The sequence below is a fragment of the Silurus aristotelis genome, assembly GCF_946808225.1.
Source record: "Silurus aristotelis genome assembly, chromosome: 13".
NCBI lineage: Eukaryota > Metazoa > Chordata > Actinopteri > Siluriformes > Siluridae > Silurus > Silurus aristotelis.
In genome coordinates, this window is record NC_139586.1 from 3,550,707 (window position 1) to 3,564,728 (window position 14,022).

The window sequence follows — 14,022 nt, forward strand, 5'->3', positions numbered from 1 at the left end:
GGAAGGAGCCTTTGGCAAGAAAAGGCGAAGAAAAGAATGATTTTTTTCTCTCTCTCTCGCTCTTTCTTGCGCTCTCTTACGCTGTTTCTCTCCTCTCTTTGGCTTTGTTTGGATCTGTGGGCTGCGAAGCTGCTCGGAGACGGGAGTTAAAAGGATGCGGCGCGACTTCTGAGAGAGAGAATTGACAGGCCCATCCGGAGCTCCATCCAGCGCGCATCGCACTGTTCTATCATGGTGGTTTGTCTCATTACAGCCTGAACTGTCAAGCCACTATTCCTCTGGCACCCTCCACCACCCACCCACCCTCGTGCAACGAACGAGAGAGAGAGGGAGAGAGACATAAATGGGAAGATAGAGAGCAAGAGAGAAATCATTTTGGAGCTGGAAAGAGAGAGAGAGAGAGAGAGAGAGAGAGAGAGAGAGAGAGAGAGAGAGAGAGAGAGAGAGAGAGAGAGAGAGAGAGAGAGAGAGATTAGGTGCTCGGTAAAGAGTAGAGTGAGAGAAAGAAAAATTAGGTGCCAGAAAGAAAGAGCACAAGAGGGAGAGAGAGAGAGAGAGAGAGAGAGAGAGAGAGAGAGAGAGAGAAAGAGAAAGAGAGAGATAAATTGAGACCTAGAGAGAGCCGGAGAGAGAGAGGGAGGGAGAGAGGTGATAGTGGGAAAAATTGAGTGCCAGATAGAGAGTACACGAAAGAAGGAGAGAGAGAGATATAAATTAAGAAAGCGGGGGGAGAGCGAGAGAGAGAGAGGGGGGGAGACATAAATGGGAAGCTAGAGAGCAAGAGAGAAACGAAGAAAGACATAATGGGAAGCTGGAAAGAAAGAAAGTGAGAAAGAAAGAGAGAGAGAGAGAGAGAGAGAGAGAGAGAGAGAGAGAGAGAGAGAGAGAGAGAGAGAGAGAAAGAGAGAGAGAATAGGCACTAGGGAGAAAGAGAATAAGATAGAAAGACTGCGTGCCAAAAAAAGAGGAAGAGAGAGAAAGGTAGAGATATAATTGAGACCTACTGAGAGAGGGAGAGAGAGACATAAATAAGAAGCTAAAGAGCAAGAGAGAGATACAGGGAGACATAAAGGGAGGAGAGAGAGAGAGAGAGAGAGAGAGAGAGAGAGAGAGAGAGAGAGAGAGAGAGAGAGAGAGAGAGAGAGAGAGGAGAGAGAGAGAGGGAATATGAGGACAGGGGGACACAGTGTACCCAGAGGGAGACATAGAGTCCGGTCTTTATGCCTCTGGGTGAATTTAACCTCTCACACACACACACACACACACACACACACACACACACACACACACACACACACACACACACACACACACACAGTATGGCTCTCAACAGCAGGAGAGTCCTGTGAAGAGATCTACATGTAACGGCTCTGTTCACGCAAATAATTCCAAATCTATAAATCCTACAGACACCAGATCGTGTGTGTGTGTGTGTGTGTGTGTGTGTGTGTGTGTGTGTGTGTGTGTGTGTGTGTGTGTGTGTGTGTGTGTGTGAGAGACATATAAGACAGTTAAACAGCGCTTATATATAAATGAAGTGACAACCTCCTGGTGCATCCTCCTGGACAACTTCCTGGTGCATCGTCCTGGACAATCTCCAGGACAAAGTCCTGAACAACCTCCAGGACAAAATCCTGAACAACCTCTTGGACAACCTCCTGTACAACCCCATGTACAAAATCTTTTGGACAGCCTCCTAAACCTCCTGGAAAACCTCCTGGTGCAATCTCCTGGACAAAGTCCTGGAAAACCTTGTGTACAACTTCCTATACATCCTGCTGTACAACCTCCTAGACAGTTTCCTGTACAAACTCCTGACAACCTCCTGGTGCATCCACCTGAGCAACTTCCCAAACAAAGTCCGGAACAAGCTTGTGTACAACCTCCTATACATCATCATGTATTACCTCCTTGACAGTTTCATGTACAAGTTCCTTTACAAGCTCCTGGACAGCCACCTGGACAAACCCCTGTACAACCTCCTGGGCAATATCCTAAAAATCCTCCTGGACAACTTCCTGGAAATCTATGAAGAGCCAAATTCCAATACCAGCCTGCTCTCCTCTACATCCTCCTGGAGCCGGCTCTGTTCTCAGCCTCTGTCTGAAACAGAACTTCACTTGCCTGATCTGCAGAGGGAGCTGTGGACTTGAATCAGATTTATTTCTCTTTTTTTTCCCCACCTGTCATTTCTGAGTCGGCTGGTTTTTTTTGTTTTTTTCAGCAGAAACCTTCAAGGACCAAACCTTCACGTTCGCCGTGAGAAAAGGCAACACGTCACTCATTTATGTGCTTACTCATTTATGCTGACAAGAAAAAAAAATCGAGATTTTATGACTTTGGTGTGAATAATAATAAAAAAAAAACAACTCAAATAAAAACACCGATGCGTTAATGTAATATAAGACCCCAGACTGAGACGATCGTCCATAAACGTAACGCCTCTAGTGTGCTAGACACTCTGTCTGGCGTTAAAAGGCCAATATATTTTTTCTTCCTCCTTTACTTTTTCTCCCCTCCCTCTCGCACTCGTTTCCGCTGGTGATCGAGGGCTCGAGCCGGAGCTCATGCGTGAGGAGACGTGGCACAGGGGTCAAGGCAAACAGGAAGGCCCTAAGTGCTCAATGAAATGGATACAGATCCTGAAACGCTTTTGGTCCTTAAATGGTCCTGGGCTGGGGGTGTTGCGGGGCGGGTAGGTATGAGGGGTGATTTTGAGGGGGCAGGCGGGAAGTTGGCGCTTTATAACAGACACATGGTTGTGCTCGAAACGCGACCGAGCTGCTCGGGGGGTTCCGCCGTCCCCGTTGTAGACTTTGTCTCCTTTTCCGTTTTTTTTTTTTTCAAAAGACAGGACTTTTCTGGTCTTTTCTGTCTTTTCAATCGTGGAGCGTAAAAATAGAAAAGGGATCGAGCGCTCACCTAGAGAGTGCGCGGCGGTGGTTTTGGAGCTGAAGAACCGGCCCAAGCCCAGGTCGCCTAGTTTCACCACTCCTGTTGCGGTGATGAAGACGTTGGCCGGTTTAATATCTTCAAAAAGAAAAAGAAAAAAAGACAGAAAAAAAAAAGATAAATGGAACAGCTTAGGGAGGTGGAGGAGGGAAAAAAGTGGCCTGTAAGAAAGAAAGAAAAAAAAAAAAGCGAAAACCAGGAAAAAGGAAGCAGGCCATGGATATAAATCACCTTTAATAGACTGGGAGAGCAGTGTTAGACATCTCATTTTAAGGGCAGTGTGTATGTGTGTGTGTGTGGGTGTGGGTGTGGGTGAACGTGTTTGAGCGCGCGTGACATTATCAGAACCATATGCTTGTAGGCACACTGCGCCGTTTCAAGTTTAACACCTCGGGACATGAGGCATCACAGCAATAACAAACACGCAAGACGTATGTTTGGATGGCGGAGGTGCGATGTGGAGAATCAGAACGCGGACACGCCAGAGCTCAGGTGCGTGTTAAACGGCTCGCGCGGACGCCAGGTGGTGAAGGAATAGACGAGATCGGATTGGATCGGGATCAAATCGGGTCGGGCGAGATTCTGAAAAGAGTGTGTGTATGTGTGTAGGTGTGGAAGTCCGAACGCGTTTATACCGAAGCAAATTTTCCGAATATTTGTCCAATAAAAAAGGGGGCGGTAATGACTCATTGATTGATTCATTCATTAATTGATGGCACCAGCCGTTTATAATCGAACTGCTCCTTCGGGATAAAAACAAAACATTCACATGAGAGCCTCGAGTCTGCTAGCGGAGGTAAACCCGAGCGAGAATTTCTGTCTAAACAAAGAAAGTTGAGTAATAATCTTGAAATGAGCTTCGATTGCTTTTACGATCAAAACTGGAGTGTGTTTGTGGAGACAAAAACGTGTGCACACGTGTGGTTCACTAAAACATTCAGTAGTTCTCTATAAAGTTCAGTGTGTGTGCTTGTATATATAATATAATATAATATTTATATATAAATATAATGTAATATAAAATTTACTGTCCTCTGAAAATAACTCCTCCTACAGACATTATTGTCTAAATAACTGGCAACAAAAGTGAGTACACCCCAAGTGAACATGTCAAAACTGTGTCCAAAGTGTCCGGAATTTGTGTGAGCGTCATTGTTATCTTGCACTGCCTTAATCCTCCTGGGCCTGGAATTCATCAGAGCTGCACAGGTTGTTGCTGGGACCCTCTTCCACCCCTCTATAATGACATCACAGAGCTGCTAGATGTTAGACACATTGCACTTCTCCACCTTCCGCTTAAGGGCTCAATAGGGTTCAGGTCTGGAGACAATCCTCGGCCACTTTATCACCTTCAGCTTCCTCAGCAAGGCAGTTGTCATCTTGGTGGTGTGTTTTGGGTCGTTCGGCCCCAGTTTCTGAACGGAAGGCGTCGTGTTCTGCTTCAGAATGTCACAGTACGTGTTGGAAATCCATGTTTCTCTCAATAAACCCCGGCTCCCCAGTACCAGCAGAACTCATGTAGCCCTAGACCATAATGTTACCACCACCATGTGTCGCCACACATGCTAGACTCCATCTGAGTAAAACAAGTTTATCTTAGTCTCATCAGACCACAGAACATGGTCCCAATAATTCATGCTCTTGGACAGGTTTTCTTCAGCAAACTGTTTGTGGGCTTTCTTGTGAACCAGCTTTAGAAGAGGCTCCTTCTGGGACGATGCCAATGCAAACCGACTTGTTCCAGTGTGTGGCGTGCGGTCTGAGCACTGACGAGCGGACCTCCCACTACTGCAACATCTAAAGCAATGCTGCAGCACTCAAACGTCTGTTTCTTTGAAGCGGCTTCTGCACCTGACGCACAGCACCAGGACTCGACTTCTTTGATGGACCCTTGTAAGGTCTGTTCCGAGTGGAACCCGTTTTGGAAAACCTCTGTATAAACCTGGCCACAACTCAGTTTCAGGGTTTTACTGATCTTCTTATAGCCTAGGCCGTCTTTGTGGAGAGCAACAATCCTAATTCTCAAATTCTCAGGGAGTCTTTACCATGAGGTGCCATGTTGAACATCCAGTGGTCAGTTTGAGATAATGCTCCGCCCCATCTTAGTCGCAAATTTTGCAAGTCTAAACACATTATTACGAAATAAATTCTCGTCAATCGGTACTAGACAAATTTTGTGTTAGTTACCATGCTAACTTTGGGTGAGCCTGGTGGGAGGAGCATATTGAGCATTAATACAATAAATTATAACAATTATATAGCTTCACATATGTAACTATTATAAAGACATTACGCATACATCATAGGGTCATTATAGGGTTTTGACCATCAGATTCGATTTTGAACATCCTATGAAGACGGAAGATCCTCTGTGGCGACCCCTAATGGGAATAGCCGAAAGAAGAAGAAGAACAAGATTCCATATTTAGTCCCCATTCGCTCTTGTAGTAAGCCACTTTGCTGAGATGTTCCACTAGATTTTGGAGTGTGCTTGTGGAGATTTGTGGTCAATCACCCATAACGGTTGTGAATCCATGTAATGACCACTGTAGCTTGGAAGGTGAGGAGGCTTTAGGTGTGTCCAATTCATCAGTTCAATAAAGTTGAGATTAGAGCTCTATAGCAGGCAGCTCAAGATCTTCCACATCTTCTATCTCATGTGAAGAATATCTTCATGGAGCAGATTTGGCTCTCCTCCTGCATCCAGAGACATTCTATACAATTGTGTCTCTTCGACTTAATAGTAACAGTTTGAAAAAAAAAGGACATGCAGCTAGAAGGACATGCACCTCCATTAAACAATCCCACCTGGATGACATTTTTTCTTTCCCCGGAGACGGAAATAATGAAAAACTCGTTAACAACACAAATAGGCCTACAAAAAAAAAAAAAAAAAAAGGGGTCCACCAAAACGTGCTCGCCAGACTCACACACACACACACACACACACACACACACACCTTTAATTTTTTTATGGGGACGTTGGCGCTAAACCTCGCTCCGGGCACGCAAATAACTTCGGATCGGATTACGTGTATCACGCGATTAAAGCAAAAGTGCCTACGGAGCGCTGCGATTCGAATCCGGACAAGAATCCGCGATCGAAACAAATCGTATTGGCGAAGGGCGCAGTGGTTTAGACCCAGACAGACGTTTTGACTGTTACCTCGTCTATCCGAATCGCAAAAATCGCAAGCGCGACTACTTTACGACGAAGCAAATCGGGACAGCGAATGGACACAGACAGAGGGGGTGCTCTCGTAAATTAGTGCGAGACGGATTTTGCGTGTTAGCGAACTCTGGGTCAGCCGAGAAAATACGTGAAATAAACGGATGGATAATTATTCATTTCAATCTAATACGACTTCACAAATGTAAACATTATCAATTTGAATTCGGAACGATCTTAAAATAATCTCACAATCGAAATCGTGTTCACGCCCAACGTTTAGTAGCAAAAGCAGGACGTTGATTGTCCTCTATAAGTTGACTGTTTGCTTATGCGCATGTTAATGTGTATATTTAAACATGTATAATATTATAATATATATGTAAATAAATGTCTTTGTTTCTTGTCTCTTCCAATAAAAATGGAAGAAAAATGTAAAAAAAAATGTAAAAAAAAGTTTTTTAATATATATAAAAAAAAAATTTATTTGACAGCTGTAAAAGTCGATTCTTTTGTTATTTAAAAAAAATAAAAAAAATACAAATATTATAATTTTTTTTGTAAACAGCCATTTTGTTTCACTGATTGACAATTTTTTTGTTTAGTGATGTAGTTTATTGACATATTATTAATTGGCAACTAATTATAAAAAAAAAAAAGAAAGAAAGAAATTGTGTTTAATGTTATTTAGGCAATTTTCTGAATGGATACGTGGATGCGTGTGGACTTTGTATATAACGTGTACCTCTGTGCATTACACGTCGGGAGTGCATGTGTTCCAGCGCGCTGCACAGCTGAACAAAGTACTTCCATACGGTCTTCTCCGGGATCAGCCTCCTCTGTTTCTTGAAATGCTGCAAAAGACAAAAGGACAAGCGATCGTAAAAACGTACGTAAAGCGGAAATCCTCTTTTTTTTACCTTGTAGAACCCCGAAAATATAGAGCATGTGACCATCTGGCTTTATATTCTCCTGCAACGTCTTTCCTCTAGATTAAGGGGTGTGGCTGGGGGCGGATTTGTGATCGTTCAGCTACAGTGTACGTCAGTTAATGAGATCTAATGGGGAATCTGCGGTTCAGATCAGTGTTTTATTGTCCAGTAGGGTTTAGGAGGTCCAGGCAGAACTGTGCAGAACACGTGAGAACATCCAGCACACTACGATCTTGTCTTCATGGAGCTCGCTTCGTACGCAGGACCATGTAATGCTAATGCGAATACTCTTGTCCATACACTGCACCGTTTTCACGTAAACAATATCGATAAAAGTTTGTGGACACTTGAGTTCAAGATTTGTGCATCATGAACACATTGATAATAAGCTCCAGTCTTCTGGGAAGATGTTCCACTAGATTTTGGAGACTTTTTTGTTTGTGGAGATTTGTGCTCATTCAGCCACAGGGTGAGGCGAGGAGGCCTGGAGGCAGGTCATCCGAGATCTTCCGCATCTTTTCAATGTAAACCATATCTTCATGGAGCTTACTGTGTGCACAGGAGCATTGTCATGGTCACAGGTTTGGGTCTTCTAGTCGAAGTAAAAGGAACTTTTCAAGCTATCGAAACACCCGTGTGAACCGCATGTACCTGGAGAAAGTCAGCTGTCCAAATCTTTTTTTGTCCAAATATATTCCCATATAGGGCCGATTTATTGATCGACCGTTTATTGATTTCCCTCTGTGTCCTAGTCTGGCGTTATTCCATGTCATGGTCTATAGCTAGTTTTCTACACGGTCTACTTGAGTTGCGTGTCGCATCTTTAACACCGATTTCTCTGAATTCCCTTTTTTGGCAAGGCTTCTGAAAACCCCATTAACCCAAAGTCTTCTAGCTTTTAGCACTGGTGCTCTACCTTCGGAACAGGACGCCAAGTGGTCGAGACCCCAGCTTCAAACGGGTTCAATTAGAGCCTAAATCGGGCTCATTTGAGGCGAATACGATGCTGAAGGTGAGCCTATTCTTCCTTATAAAAAAAATAAAAATAATCAGGCCGACGTTCTTTTTTTCCCTCCGCACTCCGATTATCGTTTTTGTGTACATGGCTTTTTCTGAAACGATTAGAAGTGCAATCTTCAAACAAAACAAATCAGGTGGATCTATTCTTATGCCGTCCTTCGTATTTGCATATCAGAGGCTCGTTTGATGTAAAATGGAGGGGGGGGGGGGCTGTTGCGCCTCTAACAAGCAAATATGGCACGTGCCGTATTTCTGAGAGTTCATGCAAATAGATGGGTCACTGGGTTTCAATCTGTGTGTGTGTGTGTGTGTGTGTGTATGTGTGTATGTGTGTATATGTGTGTATATATATATATATATATATATAGAATCAGAAGCTGATTCACAAGAAAGCCTAATGGAGTCATGCAAAAAATTAGAAAAAAACCCCCAAAAAAAACCAAAGGAATGTCCATTACACTGATGCACTCGTCTAGTGAAATATGTTGTGTTGATGTAGGGGAAAAAAACTAATTGTCTTTTTGAGCATCCTAATCCAAATCAAGTCCCTGTTCGCTCTTATAATAAACTCCACTCATCTAAAAAGATGTTCATCTACTGTTGTCTTCGTTTGGAAACCAGGAGAACCAAATCTGTTTCAAACTTGTGCACGAAGCCAGCTCCGTGAAGATATGCTTCACACGGGTTGGAAGATCTTGAAGGTCTTAGGACCTCAACCCCATTGGGAAGAATGGGAACGCTAAAAGCACCTCAGGCCTCCTAACCTCACCTACATGCGTCCCTGGGTTTACTAACGTCCCTGTGGCCGAATAGGCGCCAGCCTACGGTGGAATCTGGTGGAATGCTTTCCAGAAGCGTGGAGGTTATTATGGGATGTTAAAAAAAAATACAATAAAAGAAGGAACATATGGAATATTATGAGCAGGTGTCCACAAACGTTTTGTCCATACGGTGTATGTATAGAGTTTGAATTCAGGCACAGTTTCTTTGAAAAGGCTGACTTTTGGTCTGAACGCAAATTTAATGATTACTGAGAGTTGTGTGAGTACGTTTATGTATATACGCCTGTGTGTGTGTGTGTGTGTGTGTGTGTTGAGGTGATCAGCACCAGGGTCCAATTCCCCCAGACTAAACACTGCACCCTTTATACTGTATTCCCGGCTCAAGTCGATTCGTAGGACAGCTAGAAAGATGCTGAAATCGAGTCCGTTTTGCGGGTCTTTCCCACACTTTTCTCCTCTGTCCGATCCAAAAATGCAGTGGAAATTTAGTTTCTTGTCTTTTTTTTGGCTTTTTTTCGCATGTCTGAGCGACGTACGCCCGTATTTTTTACGCTCTGTGAGTGCAGAACGTAAACATTTATGCAAAGAAAGGGGGAAAAAAAAAACCGCTGATGGATGGGCGTACCTTTATCATCCGCGAGAGGTCCCCGGCGTCCGCCAGCTCCAGCACTATATTGAGCTCGTTCTCCTCGATGAATGATGCGTGATATTTAATTACGTTGGGGTGGTTGAGTTGCTGAGAAGGCAGGAGAGCGAGAGAGAGAGAGAGAGAGAGAGAGAGAGAGAGAGAGAGAGAGAGAGAGAGAGAGAGAGAGAGAGAGAGGGGAGGAATATGAAATTAGTGACTTAAAATTGCACCGAACAAACTATGAGCTAAAAAATGAAATAAATAAACTAGCTAGTGGTGTGTGCCTGATGCTAACGTGACGAGCCAGGCGGCAGCAGAGCGTAGCGTGATCTCCATCCTCCACTTCTTTTTTTCCTGTTGGTTGGGCAGTAAGCGAAAGCAACGGCGAGGATGACAGAAACAGACAGGAAGCATGAAGTGTTTTTTTTTTTTTTGGAAAGTGCAAGATAGGGAAAAGCTAAAGCAAAAAAACGCCATTGTTAAAAGAATCTCCACGCTCCGAGATGATATGCGCGCACATTTCCGTCACGCCGCGCTCCCCTGACGTATTTACGGACCGTCCTGCCTGAGTGCCGGCTTTTACTGAATCGGCGCCGTGATTTTGCCGTCGTCTCGCTTTACGACTGTTTATGGTGACGCGGTTCTGTTGCGGTCAATGTTTTTTGAACATCTGGCACCCGAGAATTCTATTGGAAACATTAGACTGCGTGTTACGACGAGGCGTGATGGTACTAAGTATAATACAAGTGAGAAGAATAATCCAAATGGAAGAGGATGATCTTCAGGTGTATCAAGACACACACATTACTACTAGAAGGAGCGTAAAAAATGTTGCTCGGAGTTTGGAAAAGTGGGTCAGTTTAGCCAGTCTTTGCTTATTAGGTTGATTTGCTTGCTCGATTTTTGCCCCACCCCTTCCTTCTAGTAATTTCTGCCTCATGGCTTCGTATAAACTTGTCGGGAATAACAGGCTCGTGACTGGGATCATGTTTGAGCCCATGAGTCCTTCATACTCTGGAAGCTTAGTTGTATTGTCATCTTCATGGCTTCAATAACTTCTAAGGAACTTTGGGACGCTGCTCAATCAGTGTACCGAATTTCATAACGGTGGCGGGTGCAATGCCAAAAAAAATAATAATAATTTAATCTCTGCCTGATATATTAACTGTTGCTGCAGTCCAAAAGGAACGATGCAACAAACTAGGTCATGTAACCATATGAAGATTTAATCTGACCCAATAAATCTATAAATGTCCAGATGTTCCACTTTCTTTTCATTAAAAAAATCGTCTCTTAGCATGAAGAACTATTTTACACACTCCTGGCATTCGGACAGTTCCTTTCTCGGAACATTCGGCTGCCGCTAGTTGGAGATTTCTTCCTGACCTTGTGATCCCGGTTGTCCCAGAGCACTTCCAATCCGCACAGGATTTAGGTGCGGTGACTGGGCAGGCCGTTCCATGATAGATAACACTCCAGCCGACTGTTGGACGTATGATCAGGGTCATCGTCTTGTCGTATGGCGAAGTCGGTTCCAATTAGCCGCAGTCCGGAGGGAACCCCGAACCATAAAACTTCCACCTCCATGTTTGTCTGTGAGAGGGAGGCAGTCTGCTAACATCTTCACTCCAGTCCTCAATCTTACATAAGTTTTTCTGTTAGAGACAAAAATGTCTAATTGGGACTCATCTGTGAATAGAACTTTCTTCCACTTAATCGCTGTCCAATTGTCTGTTTTTGCCTTTTACTTAGAACATGGATGTATCTCCAAAAAAAACCATAAAAGACCAGGTGTTTCCAGAGCTTTGACAGGCACTGCATTTTAGATAATTTAGGAACTCCATTGCGTCAAGTAGTTTGTTGTCTCCGCGTTGTACATTCGAATCATGTAATACACCTAGCTGCAGATTGTCCCGCTTATGCCATGGTCGAATAACGGCATTGACGAGTTAAAAGCCGTCCTTAATGTCGATGGTGATTCATCAGATCAGATGTGGTAGTGGAAGTGGTTATAACTTTGGGTTACTGAATGGAAGGTCGAGCGTTCAAGCCCCAGTATCGCCAAGCTGCCACTCTTGGGCCCCTAACAAGGCCGTTAACCTTCGGTGCTCCAGGGGCACTGCATCATGGCTGACTCAGCGCTCTGACCCCAACTTTCCCAAACTACTACAGTTTAAATGCACACCTTAATTCCAGCCAATCAGATTCCAGATTCTATCATTATTCACCTCAAAACTGGTGTCACAACTGAGTAAAAAGTGTTTACTGTTGTTTTTTTGTTTTTTTTTTAATGTAGAAAGCATTCAGCAACTTGGGCATGATGATCGTCAGAGAGCAATCCACACAATCTCACTTCCGCACCCACCCTACTCAGCAGAGTTGGTTCCTGCATAAGGGGACTATTTTGTAAGCGAATGTGTGTAAACGTAGAGAAATAAAATACTTCTTGTAAACAGGGCTAGTCTCACACAACCACATTGTATACTACTTCATGGACACTGTGGGACATGTTACTTATAATCTAGGCACGAATGGGATGGGAGATGAAGGCAAAGGTTGTCAATCCAAAAGAAAAATTATTGCTAATCAGCTAATGCTGCTGTGCTAACAATACCTAGCAAAAAAGACACCATTGATTAATATTATGCCGTCTGTGTACCATTCATGGGTTTTCTGGTTAAGCTAAGAAATCCTCTGGACCTACCCTATGATGTTGATGTATGGGGTTGCTATGGAGACCCAGAGTGGCTCTGAAGCTAACATTCTGGTTTAGACTGATTCCCAGGTCCCCATTGTCTACATGAGCTGATTTGATCAAGCAGGTGAGACAAAGCAGTGTGGCGAGATGCCTCTGATCACCCGGGCACTCATGCTAATTGGACCTGTTGTTATCGCTGCTAGTTAGAGGTTCGCCTGGGCACGGGCCGAGGCCTGTCTGAAAGGCAAACCTTGCGTTTAACAGAGAAAAAAAACACACACACAGGAGACGATGCAACACTGAGGATGTGCAACTTCAAAGGACACGTGAACGAGGGCGCAAAATTTTCACACTGTTGCTTCAATACCCACTCCCTCTGCTCGCTAAACATTACAGGAAAAAAAAAAAGATAAAAAAAAAAATTATAGCTTTGGCATTGGGAGGAAAAAAAAGTCAATCTCTGCCTGAAGGAAAGACATAAAGAAGCCAGTGATCTGCACTTGCCTTAGAAAAAAGAGGGAGAGAGAATAGCAAGAGAGTAAGAGAGAGAGAGAGGGTGTGTGAGAGAGAGAGAGAGTAAGAGATGCGTCTGGTGGTGGAGATCAATTGTTTTTTTTCTCCCTCTATGTCTAGCCGTTCGTCGGTTATAAGGTCTCAGCAGAGGCGTCTTTAGAAAAGCGTAATAGCAGCACATGGCATCGCTTTCTCCCCTCCTCTGGTTTCTTACCTTCAGGAGATCTATCTCTTTGATGCAATCTTGCCGGGCTTTGGCATCCATCAGATCGAATATCTATCAAAAGATCAAAAGGGTAAGAGAAGAGAAAAAGAAAAAGGGGAAGCATTAATGGCATTTGGAAAGGAAAAAACGGAGATAAACATGTTAAATAAGCAGAGAATGCTAAAAGGTGGCATGGGCTGTAGTGGTACTTAGCCAAAACACAGTGTCAGAGCAGACAAAACACGCCTGCTCCAGCCAACTATGACAGATCACGACATCTCTTTTTCACCTTAGCGCCCCGGTTCTAAACCAAACTGAATTGTACCAAATATCTGCTCGATAGATGCAACTGAACCCAAAGGATGCCAAATTCTGAGCTACACGATCATGGATTTAACATCCGGGAAGACCTTCAGGATGATCCCGAGACTGCAGACTAAGTCGCGTCAATGCTTTGACTTATAACTTCTAAGGAACTGAGTTACAACAGAGATTATTTAATTAAAGGAAATACAGATTTACTCTCAATGACTACATCATATGGACCAAAGATTGTGGACTTTTGAGCATTTGTGCTTTTTGACATCCCATTCCACATCAAGTCCCCATTTGCTTTTATAAGAACCTCTACACTTCTTTTAAGATGTTCAACTAGGTTTGTGCTCGACCAACAACAAGGGAATTTTGGAAAGTCGGGTACTGATAAAGGGAAGTTAAGGAGACCTGGGGTACACTTATTGTTCCAATACATCGCTCAATGGTTAAGACTTTGGGTGACTGATCAGATGGTCAGGCGTTCAAGCCCTAGTACAGCCAAGCTGCCACTCCTTAGGCCTCTGACCAAGGCCCTTAAACCCTCTGTGCTTCAGGGGTGCTGCATCATGGCTGACCCTTTGCCCTGACCCCAGCTTTCTACCATAGCTGGGGTATACAAAGAAAGAATTTCACTGTGCTGAAGTACGTGACAAGTATAAAGCACTTTTCCTTCCCTATATCTTCCAACCCAAAGTCCAAAGACATCCTATTCAATGGTATTCCTCCAACTTGGTGGCAACAATTTGTTGAAGAATCGCAAAACGGGCACAGGGTGTCCACATACTTTTAGCGATTTAGTATATTTCAC

At 43.8% G+C, this 14,022-nt stretch overlaps 1 protein-coding gene across 5 annotated transcripts in view; it reads right to left on the reverse strand.

Moving 5' to 3' along the window:
- Positions 1–14,022, reverse strand: part of nek7 (NIMA-related kinase 7) — a 60,653-nt gene that overhangs the window by 19,710 nt on the left and 26,921 nt on the right. For all 5 annotated transcript variants that reach the window (XM_083558211.1, XM_083558207.1, XM_083558210.1 and 2 more), the window contains 4 exons: positions 12,909–12,971; positions 9,481–9,591; positions 6,867–6,975; positions 2,923–3,030 (listed from right to left, as the gene is read on the reverse strand). In XM_083558211.1, coding sequence (XP_083414337.1) covers positions 2,923–3,030; positions 6,867–6,975; positions 9,481–9,591; positions 12,909–12,971 — 391 coding nt within the window. The remainder of the gene's footprint in view (positions 1–2,922; positions 3,031–6,866; positions 6,976–9,480; positions 9,592–12,908; positions 12,972–14,022) is intronic.